Genomic DNA, 21959 nt, shown 5'->3' with positions numbered 1-21959 from the left:
GGTCTCAGGGGGAGGCCTTTCTCATCACCAATGACGTGATCTTTTTAACTGGAGATGCCGGGGATTGAACCTGGGACCTTCCGCATGCTGAGCAGATGCTCTACCACTGAGCCACAGGCCCTCCTTTAGTCCGGCAAGGTCAACGTTGTCTGCTCAGGCTGGCAGTGGCTCTCTTCATTTCTGCACTACCTTTCCCGCCAGCCAGGGCTCAAAGTGGCCAGATTCGATTCTCCACCCTTCCACATGAGCAGCGGACTCTAATCTGCTGAACTGGGTTCGATTCCCCCACTCCTCCACATAAAGCCTACTGGGTGACGTTGGGCCAGTCACAGCTCTCTCCGAACTCTCTCAGCCCCACCTACCTCACAAGGTGCCTGTTGTGGGGAGAGGAAGGGTAAGCCAGTTTGATTCTCCTTAAAAAGGTAGCGAACATCGGCATATAAAAAACCAACTCTTCTTCTACTCATCCTTTTACCTCCCTGCGACCCTCATTGTTAGAACGCCGAACAAAGGGAGACTATTAGCAATGCGGGCAGCACATTAATATCGGTGGCACGTGCAAATGGGAGTCCATTAGGGAAATGGCTGCTCCTTGCAGGCCTGTGTCAAGAAACACGGCTTTGACATTTCAGAATGGGAGCATCTCATGCTGCGTCCCTCCTCAGGGCTCCTGATAAAATGCAGCAGTGTTCTCGAGCCCCCCCCCCCCGTACCTGGGAGCTCAAAAGGTCAAGAGGAACCGTTGCCGTCCATCAAATGAAAAGGCCTGTTTGATATGCAAAGCAGCTCTCTAAGAGCAGTTCTGTGATCCCGAAAGATTAAAAGGGATTGTGGGAAGAAGGAAGAAGAGAAGGGTTTTTTAAAAAATATATCAGCTGATAATATGGTATATCAACTTGGGGTGGGGCTGTGGCTCAGTGGTAGAGCCTCTGCTTGGCATGCAGAAGGTCCCAGGTTCAATCCCCAGCATCTCCAGTTGAAGGGACCAGGCAAGTAGGTGATGTGAAAGACCCCTGCCTGAGACCCTGGAGAGCCGCTGCCGGTCTGAGTAGACAATACTGACTTTCGTGGACCAAGGGTATGATTTAGTATAAGGCAGCTTCATGTGTTCATGTGTTCAAGTGCATAGCGCCATTCAGGGGCTTTTTGGAACATGAGATGGGAGATGAGCTGTAATCGAATGGAAATCGGACAATGGAAAAGCAGACATTTTAAATGGTCACTGCAAAGTGTGCGCGTGTGTGGGGGAAAGCTGGTGGTTGGATCGCCGCACATATCTGCACAAGAACAGCCCTGCCAACTCCGGCAAGAGAAACTGCCTTGCGTCTCACAGTCAACTCATCCGTGTCGGAAGCCTGGCTCCCAAAACTCGTCTGCTCTCCAAAGAGCAGAACTATTCCAAAAGCCAGTGAACAAGTCACAAAGGAGGTTATGCCAGATCTAGGACGGAGTGTGCCAGCAGGGTTCGTGGCGGGGGGAGGGATGTCTTCCCGTGTCAATCAGAGTGAACCGGAGGAGAGAGGCATACGTGTGCATGGATGCAGGCCCCTCCCACCCATACGCAGTCACTTGGAGGGCAGAACCACTGGGTGTGGAACGCCTGCCGTGGTCACAATATGAGTTTGTGTGAATTTGGGGGCCAGTTTACCTGGGCAATGGCGCATTTCAGCCACTCATTTCTTGTCGAAGAGGGTGCTCAACCCAGCCGTTTTATGATCCTGAAAACCAGCTGATTTGTTCTTCGGTTTCTTTGGAGTGGGGAGCTATGCTTTTTGGCAGAATGCACCTGATTTACTGAGGGTGGTTTATGGGGGAAACCGTGCAAATTAAATTCTTTTTAAAACACCATGGAACCTAAACGTGCCCTTATATAGCTATGCAGGAAGTGGGTTCAAATAAGCCCAAATTCTCCCTAGAAGCTAAAATGACTAAACTAAAGGAATTGTATTTTGATCACGTCGTGAGAAGATCGGAGTCGCTGGAAAAGACAATCCTGCTAGGAAAAGTTGAGGGCAGCAGGAAAAGAGGCAGACCCAACAAGAGATGGATTGACTCTCTCAAGGAAGCCACAGCATTTGCAAGACCTGAGCAAGGCAGTTCAGGATAGGATGTTCTGGAGGACATGTTTTTTATATGTTGACTTTTTCACTTAAGGAAGAATCAAACCAGCTTACAATCGCCTTCCCTTCCCCTCCCCACAACAGACACCCTGTGAGGTAGGTGGGATTGAGAGAGCTCTAAGAGAACAGTTAACGACAGGACGTTTTGGAGGACACTGATTCATAGGGTCACTGTCTATTGGAAGCGACCTGACGGCACATGACACACACACAGGCAGGAAATGTGTGTATAAACACTTGGCAATTACATGGCAGAACCACATACGTCAACCAACCTGCAAATCAGTTCAATATTGTGAGCCTCATAATACAAGCGGGGGGAGGAAGGTTAACATGAGCAGAAAGGGTTTAAAAAGCAGGTGGAGTAAGTGGGCATGAGCCAGCGTGGTGGTGTGGTTAAGAGCGGAGGGCCCTGATCTGGAGAACCAGGTTCGATTCCCCACTCCTCCACATGAAGCCTACTGGGTAACCTTTGGCCAGTCACAGTTCTCTCAGAACTCTCTCAGCCCCACTTACCTTACAAGGTGTTTGGTGCCAGGAAGAGGAGGAGGAGGAGGAGGAAGAAGAAGAAGAAGGAGAAGAGTTGGTTTTTATATGCCGACTTTCTCTTCCACTTAAGGAAGAATCAAACCGGCTTACAATCGCCTTCCCTTCCCCTCCCCACAACAGACACCCTGTGAGGTAGGTGGGGCTGAGAGAGCTGTGACTAGCCCAAGGCCACCCAGCTGGCTTCATGTGTAGCAGTGGGGAAACAAATCCAGTTCACCAGATTAGCCTCCGCCGCTCATGTGGAGGAGTGGGGAATCCAACCCGGTTCTCCAGATCAGAGTCTACCACTCCAAACCACCGCTCTTAACCACTACACCATGCTGGCTCTCGTGGGTGCTGCTTCTGCTCAACACATCCTGCTTCACCAAAGTTCCTGGCCACCTGTCCCCCAAAATCTCCATCACTGCCCTCTCCATCACACTGGACGGAAGCCCCAAGGAAGACAGCCCCCCACCCTCTCTCACCGACTGTACCTGGGATTGCAGAGCTGTAACTAGCCCAAGGTCACCCAGCTGGCTTCATGTGTAGCAGTGGGGAAACAGATCCAGTTCACCAGATTTGTGTCAGCCGCTCATGTGGAGGAGTGGGGAATCAAACCTGGTTCTCCAGATCAGGCTCCACTGCTCCAAACCACAGCTCTTAACCACTACGCCACGCTGGCTCATAAAGCTGCTTTGATACTCCTTATGGTAGAGAAAAGCGGGGGGATGAAAACCAACCCTTCTTCAGTCGGTTTGTGCAAGGGGCTAAGCGGGAATCCTGGATAAACTCTCGGCTCAGGGGCAGGCTGAAAGAGGCTAGTGTGTTCCATGGCCAGCTCAGCCAACCAGAAACAAACACGGGGAAACCCCAACATATTTTGGCGCAAGGATTCAGGTCACCCCCTTTGCGAAAAGGCCAGCAGCCAGTAAACAATTAAATGAAGCTTGTGGAGAGCACCCCCTTCAAAAGAATCTGCTCCAGGAGGAGGCACGGCTTCCAACCTCCCAATGTCTTGTTGCCCTCCATAGAATCACAGAGTTGGAATGGACCTATTCTCTCTAGTATCAGAGGACCGTGCCTATTATATTAGGTGCTGTGGAACACAGGCAGGATAATGCTGCTGCAGTGGTCTTGCTTGTGGGCTTCCTAGAGGCACCTGGTTGGCCACTGTATGAACAGACTGCTGGACTTGATGGGCCTGGGTCTGATCCAGCAGGGCCTTTCTTATGTTCTTATTCAGTGAATGTCCATGCACCCACCCACCCCGGACCAAAGTCACACAATGGGTAAGATGGACTGTTTGTTTTTAAACTAACCCGCTTGCTGCTGCTGTAAGAACATGCGAGCTTTTGAGTTGATTCAGTATAAGGCAGCTTCATGTCTGTTCATGTGTTCACAGCCACGCCATAGCATGGGGCAAATGGCTGCTTTGGAGGGTGAACTCTATGCTGTTATACCTGGTTGGCCACTGTGTGAACAGACTGCTGGACTTGATGAGCCTGGGTCTGATCTAGCAGGGCCTTTCTTATGTTCTTATGACCACCAGGGTCATCTAGTCAAACCCCCTGCACAAGGCAGGAAATCCACAACTACCTCCCCCCCACATACCCCAGTGACCCCTACTCCATGCCCAGAAGATGCCCTCCCTCCTATGATCTGCCTAAGGTCAAAGAATCAGCATTGCTGACAGATGGCCATCTATCCTCTGCTTAAAAACCTCCAGGGAAGGAGAGCTCACCACCTCCCGAGGAAGCCTGTTCCACCGAGGAACCGTTCTAACTGTGAGAAAGTTATTCCTAAAATGGTTTGTGATGGGATCCAGCTCCCACTGTAGCCACAGCTGTTCTCAAAATGCTAGCCCTGACCACACACCTTGGCCCTTGCAGCGAGTTTTTACGAGAGCTGATTCCATGAATTACAGTTTTCAACCTGTCCTGTCTTCAAGAAGCATAGGGGCCATAAGGACATAAGAAAAGCCCTCCTGGATCAGACCCAGGTCCATCAAGTCCAGCAGTCTGTTCCCACGGTGGCCAACCAGGTGCCTCTAGGAAGCCAATGAACAAGGCGGCTGCAGCAGCATTGATCCTGCCTGTGCTCCACAGCACCTAATATAATGAACATGCTCCTCTGATCCTGGAGAGGTATGAATCATAGAATCATAGAGTTGGAAGGGACCACCATTTAGTGCAACCCCCTGCTCAATGCAGGAAATTAACAACTACCTCCCCTCCCCACATCCCCAGTGACCCCAACCCTCCCCCCGCCATGCAGAATCCCACAATCAAACCATGGCAGTTCTTATGATGCATCCCTATTCTCTCCAGTATCCGAGGAGCATGCCTATTCTATTAGGTGTTGTGGAGCACAGGCAGGATAAACGCTGCTGCAGTCGTCTTGCTTGTGGGCTTCCTAGAGGCACCTGGTTGGCCACTGTGGGAACCGACTGCTGGACTTTGATGGGACTTGGTCCGATCCAACATGGCCTTTCTTATGTTCTTATCAGTCCCCGTGGAGAAAATGGCAGCTTGGAGGACAGACTGTAAGGTGTATTACAGATGCAAGGTGAAATCCCTCTTGATTACATGAAGCTGCCTTATACTGAATCGGACCCTCAGTCCATCAAAGTCAGTATTGTCTACTCAGACCGGCAGCGGCTCTCCAAGGTCTCAGGCAGAGGAGGTCTTTCCCATCACCGACTTGCCTAGTCCCTTTAACTGGCGAGGCCAGGGATTGAACCTAGGACATTCTGCATGCCAAGCAGAAGCTCTACCACTGAGCCACAGCCCCTCTCCACATTCCCCCTCTCCAGGGCCACCGCCCTCAAATCTCCAGGAATTTCTCAGGCTGGAGTGGCAGCCCTGAATTCCCGACAACCTTAAGCAGAGATTGCAGCCACTTCCTGACCGGCTACACCGTTGAGCCATTGTGTTTATTTGTGCCCGTATGTAGGCCTCATTAGGACAAATTCGGGGGGGGGGGGGCTGCTGTGTAACAACCCCAGCTATTGTGGCAAATCTTGGTTTAATAGCTCGACTCAACTGCGCCGTGCAAACGCCTCTCTGCTGAGGGACCAGACCAGAATTTCACAAAGATTAGCTGCTAAATTGGCCAGCGAGGAACCATTTAATAACTGGAGAAGATAATCACTCATCTTCTGCTCCCGGGGCTCAGGAAAGCAACAGCGCTGCAGAAAACCGAACAGGCCTCGCGCTCCAGAAGGGGGTCACATAAAGGCCCTGCTGCGCGCCACATGCTGTGCCCCACATGCTGTGCCCGATGTTCATTAGACGGCTGCCGTCTGAGCGTGGAATGAGGAAACTGGGGGCTGCGTCATGACGGAGGATCACGTTTTAAAGTGTGCTCTGGCCGTGGCTGGCTGTGGCTTTGTTTGTGCCTGCTTGGAACAGGTGCTTGAAGGTGCTAGAGAAGGTGCAGAAAAGAGCAAGCAGAATGATCAGGGGGCTAGAGCGACTGCCCTATGTGTGTGTGTGTGTGTGTGTGTGTGTGTGTGAAGTGCCGTCAAGTCGCAGCTGACTTATGGCGACCCCTTTTGGGGTTTTCATGGCAAGAGACTAACAGAGGTGGTTTGCCAGTGCCTTCCTCTGCCCAGCAACCCTGGTATTCTTTGGTGGTCTCCCATCCAAATACTAACCAGGGCTGACCCTGCTTAGCTTCTGAGATCTGACGAGATCAGGCTAGCCTGGGCCCCTCCACATGAGTAGTGGAGGCTAATCTGGTGAACTGGATTTGTTTCCCCACCCCTACACACGAAGCCAGATGGGTGACCTTGGGGCTAGTCACACTCTCTCAGCCCCACCTACCTCACAGGGTGTCTGTTGTGGGGAGGGGAAAGGGAAGGGGACTGTAAGCCAGTTTGATTCTTCCTTAAGTGGCAGCAAAAGTCGGCATATAAAAACCAACTCTTCTTCTTCTTTTGTAAACCTCCGTGGTTCTCTTGCTTTAAGCCATCTTTTTATTTATTCAAAATATTTCCGTCACGCCTTTCCACACAACCCAAGGGGGCTTACGAAATGTAAACCTATACAACTATCAAATGTAGTTAAAACCCATTAAGTCAAAACTTTCTGACTGCAACCTAACTCCCCCAAACCCGCTGCCCCCTTTGCCTTTCCACTTGAGGAAGGTTCTCTGATCACACTTCCGTCTTTTCCTGCACAATTGGGCTGCTCCTGGGGCCAGGACGCTGCCCTCGCAAAGCCCGGACACCCCACCAAATGGCATCTGACCCACTGACCCGGGCGGAACCTGCCTCGCCTGGGGATTTTTTCGAGCCCCCCCCCCCATTTTGCAGATGTGTGAAGACGGCCCGCCAAACCGAGAAGCCAGGCCTTCCAAGAGCTCTCTCCCTGTCAAGTCCTGACAGCGAAACGGCAAGATCAGCAAAACCGATTATGCGGAGCGGTTATTAAATGTTTTATTGCAAAGTCTGACACTTAGCTCCATTTCAAATGCAGGAAGCTCGCCGTTTTTATGGAGGGCTGGGCGAGGAGTCTTCCAGGGAAACAGCGCCACTCTCCGTGGAGACTAGATCATGTGAAGTGATGGTATCGCTTTACTCTGCTCTGGTTAGACCTCACCTAGAGTACTGTGTTCAGTTTTGGGCTCCACAATTTAAGAAGGCTGTAGACAAGCTGGAACGTGTCCAGAGGAGGGCAACAAAGATGGTGAGGGGTCTGGAGACCAAGTCCTATGAGGGAAGGTTGAAGGAGCTGGGTATGTTTAGCCTGGAGAGGAGAAGACTGAGAGGGAATATGATAACCATCTTCAAGTACTTGAAGGGCTGTCATATAGAGGAGTGTGCCGAGTTGTTTTCTGTTGCCCAAGAAGGTCGGACCAGAACCAACAGGTTGAAATTAAATCAAAAGAGTTTCCGTCTAGACATTAGGAGGAACTTTCTAACAGTGACAGCGATTCCTCAATGGAACAGGCTTCCTCGGGAGGTGGTAGGCTCTCCTTCCCTGGAGGATTTTAAGCAGAGGCTAGATGGCCATCTGTCAGCAATGCTGATTTTATTACCTTAGGCAGATGATGAAAGGGAGGGCATCTTGGCCATCTTCTGGTCACTTGGGGGGGGGGGAGGTAGTTGTGGATTTCCTGTATTGTGCAAGGGGTTGGACTAGATGACCCTGGTGGTCCCTTCCAACTCTATGATTCTAAATGTAGCTTTGAACTTCCGGTAAAAACTTGGAAAAGTTGTCTAGGAGCTGCAGAACTAAAAGGAGTTCCCACGCACAAACACACATACACAGATCCATTTCTGTGCCTTGTAGAACTTAAAGTTGCCATTTGAGTGGGGCTACAAGGAGTGTCAGTTAAATAAAAGCACGGCATAGTGGTCAGTGTTTGCCACCGGCAGGAGGTTTTGGGGGTGGGGCCTGAGGAGGGCGGGGTTTGGGGAGGGAAGGGACTTCAATGCCATAGAGTCCAATTGCTACAGTGGCTGTTTTCTCCAGAGGAACTGATCTGTATCAACTGGAGATAAGTTGTAATAGAAGAAGAAGAGTTGGTTTTTGTATGCTGACTTTCTCTACCACTTAAGGGAGACTCAATCTTACAATCACCTTCCCTTCCCCGCCCCAAAACAGACACCCTGGGAGGTGGGTGGGGCTGAGAGAGCTGTGACTAGCCCAAGGTCACCCAGCTGGCTTCATGTGTAAGAGTGGGGAAACAAATCCAGTTCACCAGATTAGCCTCCGCTGCTCATGTGGAGGAGTGGGGAATCAAACCCGGTTCTCCAGATCAGACTCCACCACTCCAAACCACCACTTTTAACCACTACACCACGCTGCCAGGAAATCTCCAGCTAGTACCTGTGAGGTTGGCAACCCTAGTTGGCTGTCTTGGCTGGCGAGCCCATAATGGACTCGTCAACCCAGATCAGGAGCGGGAGCGGGTGTGTGACTGGCTCGCATGCCGGATAACAGCCCTCAAGGGGCCGGATAAGCCGGTTTGAGTCTCCCTTAAGTGGTAGAGAAAGTCGGCATATAAAAACCAACTCTTCTTCTCCTTCTAGCAGGATTGTCTTTTCCGGTGACTCTTGTCTTCTCATAATGTGACCAAAGTACAACAGCCTCAGTTTGGTCGTTTTAGCTTCATAGGAGAGTTCAGGCTTGATTTAATCTAGAACCTACTTCTGTCTTTTTTGGCAGTCCACGGTATCCGTAAAAGTTTCTTCCAACATCCCATTTCAAAGGAATCAACTTTCTTCCGATCGGTTTCCTTCATTGTCCAGCTTTCACACCCATACGTAGTAATAGGGAATGGCATGAATTAGCTTGATCTTGGTTGCCAGTGACACATCCTTACACTGGAGAATCTCTTCTAGCTCCTTCATGGCTGCTCTTCGCTGTCTCAACCTCCTTCTGATATCTTGTTTGCAATATCCCTTTTGATTGATGACGGAGCCAAGGAATAGAAAAACTTTAATGATTTCAATCTCTTCCTCCTCAACCTTAAAGCTGTGTTATTCCCCAGCCGTCATTCCTTTTGTCTTCTTGATGTTCAGTTGTAATCCTGTTTTGGCACTTTCTGCTTTAACCATCATCAGTAGCCGTTTCAAGTCTTCACTATTTTCTGCCAGTAGCGCGGCGTCGCCTGCATGTCTCAAATTGTTAATGTTCCTTCTGCCAATTTTCACTCCACCTTCATCTAAATCTAATCCAGTTTTCCTTATATGAAGAGATGGGGAGATAAAACACATCCTTGTTTGACACCTTAGCCAGTTGGAAACCATTTTTTTCCTCCGTATTCTGTCCTAACAGTAGCCCCTTGTCCGGTGTGCAGGTTGCGCATAAAAACATTCAGATGTTGTGGCATACCCATTTAAAACCAGCCATAGCTTTTTGTGATCCACACAGTCAAAAGCTTTGCTGTAATCTGTGAAACACAAGCTGATTTTCTTCTGAAATGCATTCGTATGCTCCAGTAAACAACATGAGTTTGCAATATGATCTCTGGTGCCTCTTCCTTTCCTGAATCCAGCTTGAAGATCAGGCATTTCTCGCTCCATATATGGCAATAGCCTTTGTTGTAAGATTTTGAGCATCACTTCACTCGCAGGAGAAATTAATATTTCTGGTCTGGCAGTTGCTCCAGTCTTTGACGTCTCCCTTTTTTGGGGGAAGTGTAATGTAAATTGAGCTTTTCCAGTATGTGAGCCATTGTTTTGTTTTCCATGTTTGTTGGCGTATTCTTGTTAAGATTTTGATGAACTGTTTCTGTGGCATGGAACAGCTCTAGTGATATCTCATCTACTCCTGGTCTGATACCAAGACCAGCCCCTAATTTAGGGCCACTTCAGGCTGAAACAGACGGGTTGAAGATCACTGGTCTCTTTCTGTCCATAAAATGTAAACTGAAGATTCAACCAGCCTCCATTTGCCTTAGGGCCATGCAGGGAATGGAGAAGGAGCTTAACCCTTCAATAACCTCTCTATTTGAAACCACCTCAAATGCCCCCTCCCCCGCTTTGCTATTAGCACTTTTAAAGGGGGAAAAAGATGGTCATTTATGCAGGGGAAATTTGTGTTTGGTTTGCTGCACAGTTTTCTGCCACAAATTTTCAAACATCATATGCGTGAGAGCTCCCCCCACCCCAAATTCCAGAAGTACCTTGTGATTAATTAGAATCATAGAATCATAGAGTTGGAACGGACCACCATCAAGTCCAACCCCCTGCACAATGCAGGAAATTCACAACTACCTCCCCCCTAGTGACCAGAAGATGGCCAAGATGCCCTTCCTCTCATCATCTGCCTAAGGTAATAAAATCAGCATTGCTGACAGATGGCCATCTAACCTCTTCTTAAAAACCTCCAGGAAGGAGCGCTTACCACCTCCCGAGGAAGCCTGTTCCACTGAGGAACCGCTCTAACTGTTAGAAAATTCTTCCTAATGTCTAGATGAAAACTCTTTTGATTTAATTTCAACCCGTTGGTTCTGGTTCAACCTTCTTGGGCAACAGAAAACAACTCGGCACCCTCCTCTATATGACAGCCCTTCAAGTACTTGAACATGGTTATCATATCCCCTCTCAGTCTTCTCCTCTTCAGGCTAAACATACCCAGCTCCTTCAACCTTCCCTCATAGGACTTGGTCTCCAGACTCCTCACCATTTTTGTTGCCCTCCTCTGGACACGTTCCAGCTTGTCTACATCTTTCTTAAATTGTGGTGCCCAAAACTGAACACAGTACTCTAATTAGGCATCCCCAGTGAATCACAGAGCTTTTGAGCCCCTCCCCCTGAAAATGCAGCCTTGTTGCACTTTACTTGAAAGGGGAGGGTCAGCTCTTAAAGGGACTGCGTGAGCTTTTGCTGGTTATTCCTCCCCACCTTTCTTCAACAGCTCCCTTCTGGGAGCTGCCTTCCAACCTCTGCAGCCTCTCTTCAGTATCTTCCTGCACATTTCATGATAGTTTAACTCCCTCATTTGTGCTTTGCTTTGAGGGAAGGGGTTGGATGGGAGGGACAGGCATGTGGGAGGGAGAAGCCAAAATGGGCGTGGGGAGAGAAACCCGAAGTTAAGAGCTATGCATGGAAATGGGACAAATTTGCATCGCTCTTGCCTCGGAGCAGTATTTAAATTCATTCTAAAACAGGATCCTAGAACTGCAGGGGAAGAACGAGGCCACAGCGAAGTCACGCCTGAAGGTCAGTAAAATCATGAATAATGCAAAGGAAGCCTTGAAGCAGTTCAGCAGTGACTGCGAACTAAATACCCCTGCATAAATGGCTGATGTGTCCTTTAAAAACTAACAGATTTCCTGCTAAAATGTAGGTGACAAAGCAGGGAAAGCCTCTCAAAAAATGTCCAGGATTCTTTGTGGGAAGCCGTAAAAAATGAAAGACCTTTGAAACTGGTTGTTTGTAATAGATACACCCTAAGTGTGCGAAGTATATTACAATCTACAATCTTTAATTCATTCTTCATGCCGACAGTCCCCTGGGACAAGTAATTAATGTGCCTACTTTACAGATAAGGAGCCCCATGGCACAGAGTAGTAAGAGAGGTGATACGATAACCATCTTCAAGTATTTGAAGGGCTGTCATATAGAGCACCTTTGCAAGATGTAGCAAAGCCAGTCAGGAGCTATAATGCAAAGTCTGACCAAATAATATCAATCAGACTTCAGGGAAAGCCTATCAACATAAGCATCATTCAAGTTTATGCCCCAACTACACATGCTGATGAGGAAGAAATTGAAAGTTTTTATGCCAGTGTTCAGGAAGAAATTGGTCACACACCTAAACAAGATATGCTGATAATCATAGGTGATTGGAACGCAAAAGTAGGAAACAAAGCAGAATCAAATGTTGTTGGCAGATTTGGGCTAGGAGCACGGAATGAAGAAGAACGCCTCGTAGAGTTCTGTGAAGACAACAATCTGTTCATTGCAAACACATGTTTCAGGCAACCAAATAGACAATTGTATACACGGACATCACCAGACAGCCAGTATAGATATCAAATAGATTACATAATTGGAAACAGAAGATGGAGAAGCTCTATTCTCTCGGCCAAAACAAGACCAGGAACCGACTGCGGTACAGATCATGAATTGTTAATATCGAAAATCAAGATAAAGCTTAAGAAAAATGCCAAAACATTCATAGCACCAAAATACAATCTAAGCAATATTCCTGAAGAGTTTAAAGACCATGTAAGGAACAGATTTGCATTACTGAGTTCAAGCGAATGTAAACCTGAAGAACTATGGGGGAAAACTAGAGATATTATCAAGAAAGAATGTGCAAAGACTATTCCTGTAGCCAAAACCTTGATGGATGTCCGAGGAAACTCTTAAAATTGCCAAAGATAGACGAGAAGCAAAAGTAGATGGTGACAGAAACAGAATCAAAAGTCTAAGTGCAATGTTCCAGCGACTCGCACGTAGACAAAGAGACCTATTATAATAACCAGTGTAAAGAAATAGAAGAGAACAACAAAAAAGGAAGAACAAGAGATCTGCTCCACAAGATCCAAGAAATCAAAGGGAAATTTAAAGCACGGTTAGGCATGCTGAATGATCAGCATGGAAATACGTTAACTGAACAGGACAAAATAAAGAAAAGGTGGGAACAATACACTGAAGAACTATACAGAAGAGATGAAAGGATAACAGATTCTTTCCAAGAAGAATCTTTTGAAGAAGAACATACAGTTTTAGAAAGTGAAGTGAAAGCTGCACTGAGAGCAATCGGGAGAAACAAATCACCAGGAGCAGATGGGATATCAATAGAGCTATTCCAAGCCACAGAAACGGAGTCCATCAAACTCTTGACAAGAATATGTCAATATGGAAAACAAAACAATGGCCCACAGACTGGAAACCATCCATTTACATTCCAATTCCCAAGAAAGGAGACACCAAAGATTGCAGCAACTATCGGACCATCGCATTAATTTCTCATGTAAGTAAAGTGATGCTCAAAATTTTACAGCAAAGCCTGTTACCATATATGGAACGAGAAATGCCTGATGTTCAAGCTGGTTTCAGAAAAGGAAGAGGCACTAGAGATCATATTGCAAATATACGCTGGTTACTGGAGCATACGAGAGAATTTCAGAAGAAAATCAGCTTGTGTTTCATAGATTACAGCAAAGCTTTTGACTGTGTGGATCATGAAAAGCTATGGCTGGTTTTAAAGGAATTGGGTGCGCCTCTACATCTGATCGTTTTGATGCGCAACCTGTACTCTGGACAAGAGGCCACAGTTAGAACAGAATATGGAGAAACGGAATGGTTTCCAATTGGCAAAGGAGTCAGACAAGGATGTATTTTATCTCCCTATCTCTTCAATCTATATAATTAGGAAAGCTGGATTAGATTTAGATGAAGGTGGAGTGAAAATTGGAGGGAGGAACATTAATAATTTGAGACATGCCGATGACACTACATTATTGGCAGAAAATAGTGAAGATTTGAAATGACTACTGCTGAAAGTAAAAAGAGAAAGTGCCAAAGCAGGACTACAGCTGAACATCAAGAAAACAAAAGTAATGACTACAGAAGAATTACACAACTTTAAGGTTGACAATGAGGAAATTGAAATTGTTGAAGACTTTCTATTCCTTGGCTCCACCATCAATCAAAAGGGAGACTGCAGCCAAGAAATCAGAAGGAGATTGAGATTGGGAAGGGCAGCCATGAAGAAGCTAGAAAAGATTTTGAAGTGTAAGGATGTGTCACTGGCCACCAAGACTAGATTAATTCATGCCATCGTATTTCCTATTACTATGTATGGGTGTGAAAGCTGGACAGTGAAGAAAGCTGATAGGAAGAAAGTAGATTCCTTGGAAATGTGGTGTTGGAGGAGAGTGTTACGGATACCGTGGACTGCCAAAAAAACAGATCAGTGGGTTATAGATCAAATCAAGCCTGAACTGACCCTAGAAGCTAAAATGACTAAACTGAGGCTATCGTATTTTGGTCACATCATGAGACGACAAGAGTCACTGGAAAAGATAGTCATGCTAGGAAAAGTTGAGGGCAGCAGGAAAAGAGGAAGACCCAACAAGAGATGGACTGACTCAATAAAGGAAGCCACAGCCCTCAATTTGCAAGATCTGAGCAAGGCTGTCAAAGATAGGACATTTTGGAGGACATTCATTCATAGGGTCGCCATGAGTCGGAAGCGACTCGACGGCACTTAACACACACACACGTATAGAGGATGGTGCTGAGTTGTTTTCCGATGCCCCAGAAGGTCGGACCAGAACCAACGGGTTGAAATTAAGTCAAAAGAGTTTCTGTCTAAACATTAGGAAGAATTTTCTAACAGTTAGAGCAGTTCCTCAGTGGAACCGGCTTCCTCGGGAGGTGGTGAGCTCTCCTTTCCTGGAGGTTTTCAAGCAGAGGCTAGATGGCCATCTGTCAGCAATGCTGATTCTATGACCTTAGGCAGATCATGAGAGGGGGCTCATCTTGGCCATCTTCTAGGCATGGAGTAGGGATCACTGGGGGTATGGAGGGGGTAGTTGTGAGTCGCAGGGGGTTGGACTAGATGACCCTGGTGGTCCCTTCCAACATTATGATTCTACCTATTTTATAGATAAGGAGCCCCATGGTGCAGAGTGGTAAGCTGCAGTACTGTAATCCAAAGCTCTGCTCACGACTTGAGTTTGATCCCGACGGAAGTCGTTTTCAGGTAGCTGGCTCAAGATTGACTCAGCCTTCCATCCTTCTGAGGTCGGTAAGATGAGTTCCCAGCTTGCTGGGGGTAAAGTGTAGACGACCGGGGAAGGCAGAGGCAAACCACCCCATAAACACAGTCTGCCTAGGAAAAGTTGTGATGTGACTTCACCCCATGGATCAGTAACAACCGGGTGCTTGCACAGGGGGCTACCTCTACTTTTATTTTACAGACAGGGTACTGACACTGGGATTGCCTACTGGCCCCAAAGTCAGGGCTGAGCAGCGCTTGGGCCGGTGAAAGCGCTGCCCAATCTCCTTGGTTTGGGAACCCTTTGATTTCTAGTCAATTCAGTACAAACATTATTTGCTTTTAATATGGGAATGGAGCAAACAGTGGGTTGCCAGCAGCATCGATGTCATAAAACACGGAGCCAGACCTACATAGAACTAAGTGTTCTGTCAAAAGGGGCCCTCCATTTGAAACAAAGCCCTTCGACTAAGAAGGCTGGAAGGGAACGAAAGGAGAACCACCACCACCACCCCGCCCCAAAGCAGGATCCTTGACACACCAACCCTCTTCCCCCTTACTGGAGTAACCCACAAAAATCAAGACCACACAGTGTCCCAAAAGAGAGGAGAGACAAAGAGCATGCAGTTCCGGATGACTCAAGCAAGTGAGCCAAGCCACATTCTATGGAAGCAGAAAACACTCATACGCTTACATTTACCCAACCCCACATCAGCTGAATTTGGAGTCACGAGAGCTAGCATGGTAGAGTGGTTAAGAGAGGCGGACTCTAATATGGAGAACCGGGTTTGTTTCCCCACCCCTCCACATGAGCGGCGGACTCTGATCTGGAGAACCGGGTTCGATTTCCCACTCCTCCACATGAAGCCTGCTGGGTGACATTTCTCTCAGAACTCTCTTAGCCCCACCTACCTCACAAGGTGTCTGTGGTGGGGAGAGGAAAGGAAGGAGATTGTAAACCGGTTTGATTCTCCTTAAAAGGTAGAGAAAGTCAGCATATAAAAACCAACTCCTCTTCTTCGTCTTCAAATTTAATGCACTGATCGAAGATATTTAAAATGAGCGTAAGAGGCCAGCATTTACTTCCATCTCCAAGGTAAGACGCCGGTGTTCACAACACAAAACCCCTCACTGTGTTTGGCCCATTAGAGTGGGGGGGGGGAGGAGGAGGGGCAAATAAACCTGTAATCAAACAACAAACTCAAAAAAGCCAACAATGTTGAAGAAAGAACGAGCCCTATCAATTTACGTTATAAAAACAAATCTGCTTTTGAAAACCAATTAAGTTCAAACCAAAATAAATATACTTTTGAAAAATGAACAAAAAGTGTTGTACAGGCTGAACATCCCTTACCCAGACATCCAATATCCACTCTGACCCCAAAAAATACTTTTTGAGGCGGCATGCAGGAATTACACACAGGCCCTTGGCAGCAGCACGCCAGTTTGCTCTCTGATGGTTCAATATACACAAAATTATTTAAAATATTGTTTAAAATCACATTCAGGGTATGTGGATAAAGTGTATATAAAACATAAATGAATTTCGTGTTTAGGCTTCAGTCCCATCCTCAAGATATCATTATGTACATGCGTATATCCCAAAATACGGAAAGATCCGAAATATGGACCACTTCTGGTCCCAAGCAGTCCAGATAAGGGATACTCAACCAGTAACATATAAAACATTATCAACTATAAAACAGAAGACAAAAACACATTCTGATGTGTTGGTTTGCATCAGTTTTCATACGACGTTTTCAAAATACAACTTTCTCCTGCATCAAAAATATGTGAGAAGCATACACAGGGGATCTTAACAGACTCAATTTCTGCTGCTTGATATTGTAATAATACCCATAAAGTATCAGCAACAGAAATAAATTGTAAATATGTTGTTGGACTACGCCCAGGCAATATTTTCAGAACTATTTTCAGTAACTTAAAACTGCAAACGAGAACAAAACATTCAAACTTCCCAACAAAAAAAAGATATTAACCAAGGTAAAAAGCATACTGACTGAAGTCGAATTAATCAATCCACTATATTTCTGCGAGGATTTCAGAGTTATGACAAGCCGCCCATAGTATCTTAGCAAAGCTTGCCTGCCATTACCCAGGAAACAATTAAAAACAGTCATTAAACCTAATGAGGTTTCTACTCAGGCAATGTTTTATGTCCAAAGGTTTTACCAAGTTAAAAGTTTTCATCTAACTGGTTATTATAAAAGGATGCATCCTCGGAATTACAAGAAACCCGTTTTGGATAGCCAAAAGGAAAACTTTTGGATAGCCAGTACACTGCTAAAAAATAGATTATATAGATTATTATGCTATAGTCAGTAAACTGGATCTTTTTTGGACTGAAGAAGAAAAGTTGGTTTTTACACTCTGCTTTTCTCTACCTTTAAGGACTCTCAAAGCAGCTTACAATCGCCTTCCTTTTCCCTCCCCACAACAGACACCCTGTGAGGTAGGTGGGGCTGAGAGAGTGTGACTAGCCCAAGGACACCCAGCTGGCTTCATGTGGAGGAGCAGGGAAACCAACCTGGTTCACCAGATTAGAGTCTGCCACTCGTGTGGAGGAGTGGGGAATCAAAGGGATACTCAAACCGGCTCACAATCTCCTTCTCTTCCCCTCCCCACAACAGAGACCCTGTGAGGTAGGTGGGGCTGAGAGAGCTCTAAGAGAGCTGTGACTTGCCCAAGGTCACTCCGTTGGCTTCATGTGTTGCAGTGGGGAAACAGATCCAGTTCACCAGATTTGTGCTGCCACTCATGTGGAGGAGTGGGGAATCAAACCCGGTTCTCCAGATCAGACTCCACCGCTCCAAACCACCGCTCTTAACCACTACTCCATGCTGGCTCTCCATACCAAGGGCAGGCTAAGAGAGATTGCCTGACCGAAAGCTCACTCAATTAACTTCCATTGGCAGAGTGGAGATTTGAACCCGGGTCTCCCAGATGCTAATTTAACACACTAACTCTATATCGCACCAACTCCCCAACTAAATCAACTAATATGCGAACACGTCATCAAGGAAGATTTATTTGATCAAGCAACCAAGTGTATCCGCCTCCACACACGACTCGTTTCTAAAAGGGTTTTAGGCTCGCCCTGAATTAGAGTGCTGTTTACAATGAATTCGGCGTCTTAATGATGATTAATGCAATTCATTAAACGCAATTAATTCTTGGGGGCTCTTCCCGCCCCCCGCCCCCTTGCAGCTGACGACAGCTTGGTTTACAATCTACAAATTGCATGATTTGGAACAGATTTGCCTGCAACTGCCCTAAAATAGACAAGATGGGCCAAAACAAATCCAGCAGAGTTTGCAGATTAGACTTGCAAAGCCCAAATTCAATAGGAATTCAAGGCCATGTGAGAGCTACACCCAGCAAAAGCCAGTGTTTTGGGGCTGGGGGTGGGGGAGTTGGTGGGCAGGAGAAAATTTTTTGGGGGGCCACAGGAATACCCCAAAATTTCATGGAAACTCAAAACAAGTTGGACGCAAGGCCAGTTGTTTCCCTTCCTCTCCCCACAACAGGCACCATGTGAGGTAGGTGGGGCTGAGAGAATTCGGGGAGAACTGTGACTGGCCCAAGGTCACCCAGCAGGCTTCATTTGGAGGAACAGGGAATCAAACCCGGTTCTCCAGATTAGATTCCACCACTCATGTGGAACAGAGCCCCGTGGCGCAGAGTGTTAAGCTGCAGTACTGCAGTCAAAAGCTCTGCTCACGACCTGAGTTCGATTCGACGGAAGTCGGTTTCAGGTAGCCGGCTCAAGGTTGACTCAGCCTTCCATCCTTCCGAGGTCGGTAAAATGAGTACCCAGCTTGCTGGGGGTAAAGGGAAGACGACTGGGGAAGGCACTGGCAAACCACCCCGCAAACAAAGTCTGCCTTGGAAACGTCAGGATGTGACGTCACTCCATGGGTCAGGAATGACCCGGTGCTTGCACAGGGGACCTTTACTCATGTGGAGGAGTGGGAAATCAAGCCCGGTTCTCCAGATTAGAGTCCACCGTTCGTGTGGAGGAGTGGGGAATCAAGCCCGGTTCTCCAGATTAGAGTCCGCCGCTCGTGTGGAGTGGGGAATCAAGCCCGGTTCTCCAGATTAGAGTCCGCAGCTCTTAACCACCACACCTCACTGGCTCTGTAGTGGTTCACAGTGGTTGATCTTTGTTGCTGTAGAGACCCACCAAGATCCAAGGTCCACGCTTCTTTCAGGAATTAGACTTTAGGCTAACGTTTGTGTGCGTGTGTGTGTCACTAGTGGACTCCCTGGCTGCTGTGCTGTGCAATCGTATTAGATTTCATCTCCTCCCACCACCAGTGACATACTGATGTTCATCCTCTGGAGTTTTTGGATAAGGGGCCATCGACGTGCAGATGGCATGCAAATATTCCTCATCAGTCCCAGGCCTACTGGTTAAGGCCTGGAAGCAGGCAGGATTGGCCTGGATGACGGGCAGTAAACTGGATTCAATTCAGATAAAATACAGTTTAAAGTTATAACCGGGATATTGATTCACTCATGGCATTTTCTACAAAGCATTAGTTGTGTGTATTTTGGCACTACTGTTGCTTTGTAGAATCATAGAGTTGGAAGGGGCCATCTAGTTCAACCCCCTGACAAGTGTTCGTCCAGCCGCTGTTTGAGGATGGCCAGTGAGGGGCCCGACCTCCCTAGGCAGCCGATTCCACTGCTGAGCTACTCTCACTGTAAAAAAATTTCCCCTAATATCCAGCCGGTACCTTTCTGCCCGTAATTTAAACCCATTATTGAGTCCTATCCTCTGCTGCCAACAAGAACAGCTCCCTACCTTCCTCTAAATGACAGCCTTTCAAATACTTTAACAGAACAATCATGTCCCCCCTTAACCTCCTCTTCTCCAATCGCAATGAATACTAGTCACGATGCATACCTATTCTCTCCAGGATCAGAGGAGCATGCCTGTTATATTTAGTGCTGTGGAAGACAGGCAGGAGAATGCTGCTGCAGTCGTCTTGTTTGGGGGCTTCCTGGAGGCACCTGGTTGGCCACTGTGAGAACAGACAGCTGGACTTGATGGGCCTTGGTCTGACCCAGCATGGCTTCTCTTATGTTCTTATGGAGGATGGGGCCATCCATAGCTACTAGTCCAAATGGATTCTAGCCATAATGCATACCTATTCTCTCCAGGATCAGAGGAGCATGCCTATTCTATGAGGTGCTGTGAAACACAGGCAGGATGCTTATGCAGTCGCCTTGTTTGTGGGCTTCCTAGAGGCACCTGGTTGGCCACTGTGTGAACAGAATGCTGGACTTGATGGGCCTGGGTCTGATCCAGCAGGTCTTTTCTTATGTTCTCATGTTCATGCCTATTATCTCCAGTATCAGAGGAGAATACCTATTCTATTCGGTGCTGTAAAACACAGGCAGGAGAATGCTGCTGCAGTCGCCATGCTTGTGGGCTTCCTGGAGGCACCTGGTTGGCCACTGTGGGAAGAGACTGCTGGATTTGAGGGGCCCTGGTCTGATCCAGCAGGGCTTGTCTTATGTTCTTACGCTCATGCCTATTCCCTCCAGGATCAGAGGAGCATGCCTATTATATTAGGTGCTGAGAAACACAGACAAGATGCTGCTGCAGTCGTCTTGCTTGTGGGATTCCTAGAGGCACCTGGTTGGCCACTGTGGGAACAGACTGCTGGACTTGATGGGCCTGGGTCTGATCCAGCAGGGCCTTTCTCCATGTCCATTTATTTACTAGCTCCTTTGACCCAAGGTCTTGAGCTTAACAGCAGGGCCTTTCTTATGTTCTTAAGGACATGTGGGGGGGTATCTCATTTCCCCCTATACCACCTCCCGCACTGTTTCCTCTTTCCCTTCCCTGGCAGCCTCCAAAGCCTCCCCCTTTTCCTGCTTCCTTCTCCCCCACTAGGGTGCAGCTTCCCCTCTTTCACTTGCTCAGACAGCCTCTCTTGGGGAAAATCCGGACAAGCTGCGCGGTGGCCGTGCTGCCAGGCTGAGTTGTGTGACGGCTGCTGCTGGGGCCAGCTGTGTGGGGCCTACCGCTGAGCCAACCTGCTTAGGGGCTTCTGCCACTGGGCATGGCTTAGTTGTAATCTCCACTGGTCGCCACTGGACTTGTCCTCATCGAGCCCTCCGTTTGAGGACATGACAGGGAGGGGGGTGGGCGGGACTTTATCCAGTGCCGTTTTGGTCCCACCCACAGCTTTGCTTTACAGAAAACAAGGCTTAGAAGGCTGGGCAATATTGCTGTGGTTGCCTAGCAACCTCCAATATGGCCACTGAGAGCTCAGCGAGCATTCTTTGCTTAAAGCTACAGGCACCGTTTCTATTATTTTGGGGAGTTTTAATCCCCCAGTGTATTTTTTTTTTAATATTTCAGATATTTCTGCAAACCTGGGGCGTCCTTCAAGTTTGCAAAGAAATCCCCCATGTGTCTCTAGTGCCATTTTCCAGGTCTGTTGATCCACAGTCTATGGCCTGGTTCAGAATTATACACATACAAACATTCAAGAGCATGAGAGAATGCTTCTATAACTGTAGGAATGTGGGTCAACGGTTTTTTTTGGATACTTAATTCTTTGACATCACACATCTTGTTAATCTGTGGCAAAATTGCATTCTGAGTTCGGTGATTTGAATTTATTGATTGTCCTTGGGATTATACTCATCCTTGGTTTTGCCCATCTGAAAAATGGGCAGGTTTCTATAATGTGGGTCACTGGGTTTGTGTGTGTGGGGGGGGGGGGAGGTAGTTGTGAATTTCCTGCATTGTGCAGGGGGTTGGACTAGATGACCCTGATGGTCCCTTCGTACTCTGTGATTCTATGATTCTCAGAGGGAGAGCAAGGAAGTTGGAGAGAGGAGACATCTTTGGTGTCCAGCCTCATCCCAAAGGAACAGGCTAACCTATCAGGACAGCAATTCCAAGCCTTGGTAGCCGCCCCCACCCCTTAGTGGCCGCAAGGAGACAACTCTCCCCTTTCTATGCCCCCCTCCCCAACACCACAGCTCTGCAGGCCTTACTTGTTGCTTTCCTGATACTGATAGACGTAGCAGCTTTGCGGCATCCCGCTCTCTTTGTCCAAAGTAAACGAGAGTTTCAGCT

General features: G+C 47.5%; 1 protein-coding gene across 1 annotated transcript in view; it reads right to left on the bottom strand.

Moving 5' to 3' along the window:
• DIS3L2 (DIS3 like 3'-5' exoribonuclease 2) overlaps positions 1-21959 on the bottom strand; it is a 246597-nt gene that overhangs the window by 30296 nt on the left and 194342 nt on the right. Inside the window, exon 15 of the mRNA XM_056850570.1 lies at positions 21878-21957. Coding sequence (XP_056706548.1) covers positions 21878-21957 — 80 coding nt within the window. The remainder of the gene's footprint in view (positions 1-21877; positions 21958-21959) is intronic.

The sequence above is a fragment of the Euleptes europaea genome, chromosome 5, assembly GCF_029931775.1.
Source record: "Euleptes europaea isolate rEulEur1 chromosome 5, rEulEur1.hap1, whole genome shotgun sequence".
In the NCBI taxonomy this organism is placed as follows: Eukaryota; Metazoa; Chordata; class Lepidosauria; order Squamata; family Sphaerodactylidae; genus Euleptes; species Euleptes europaea.
This window is presented reverse-complemented; position numbering and strand designations above follow the sequence as displayed.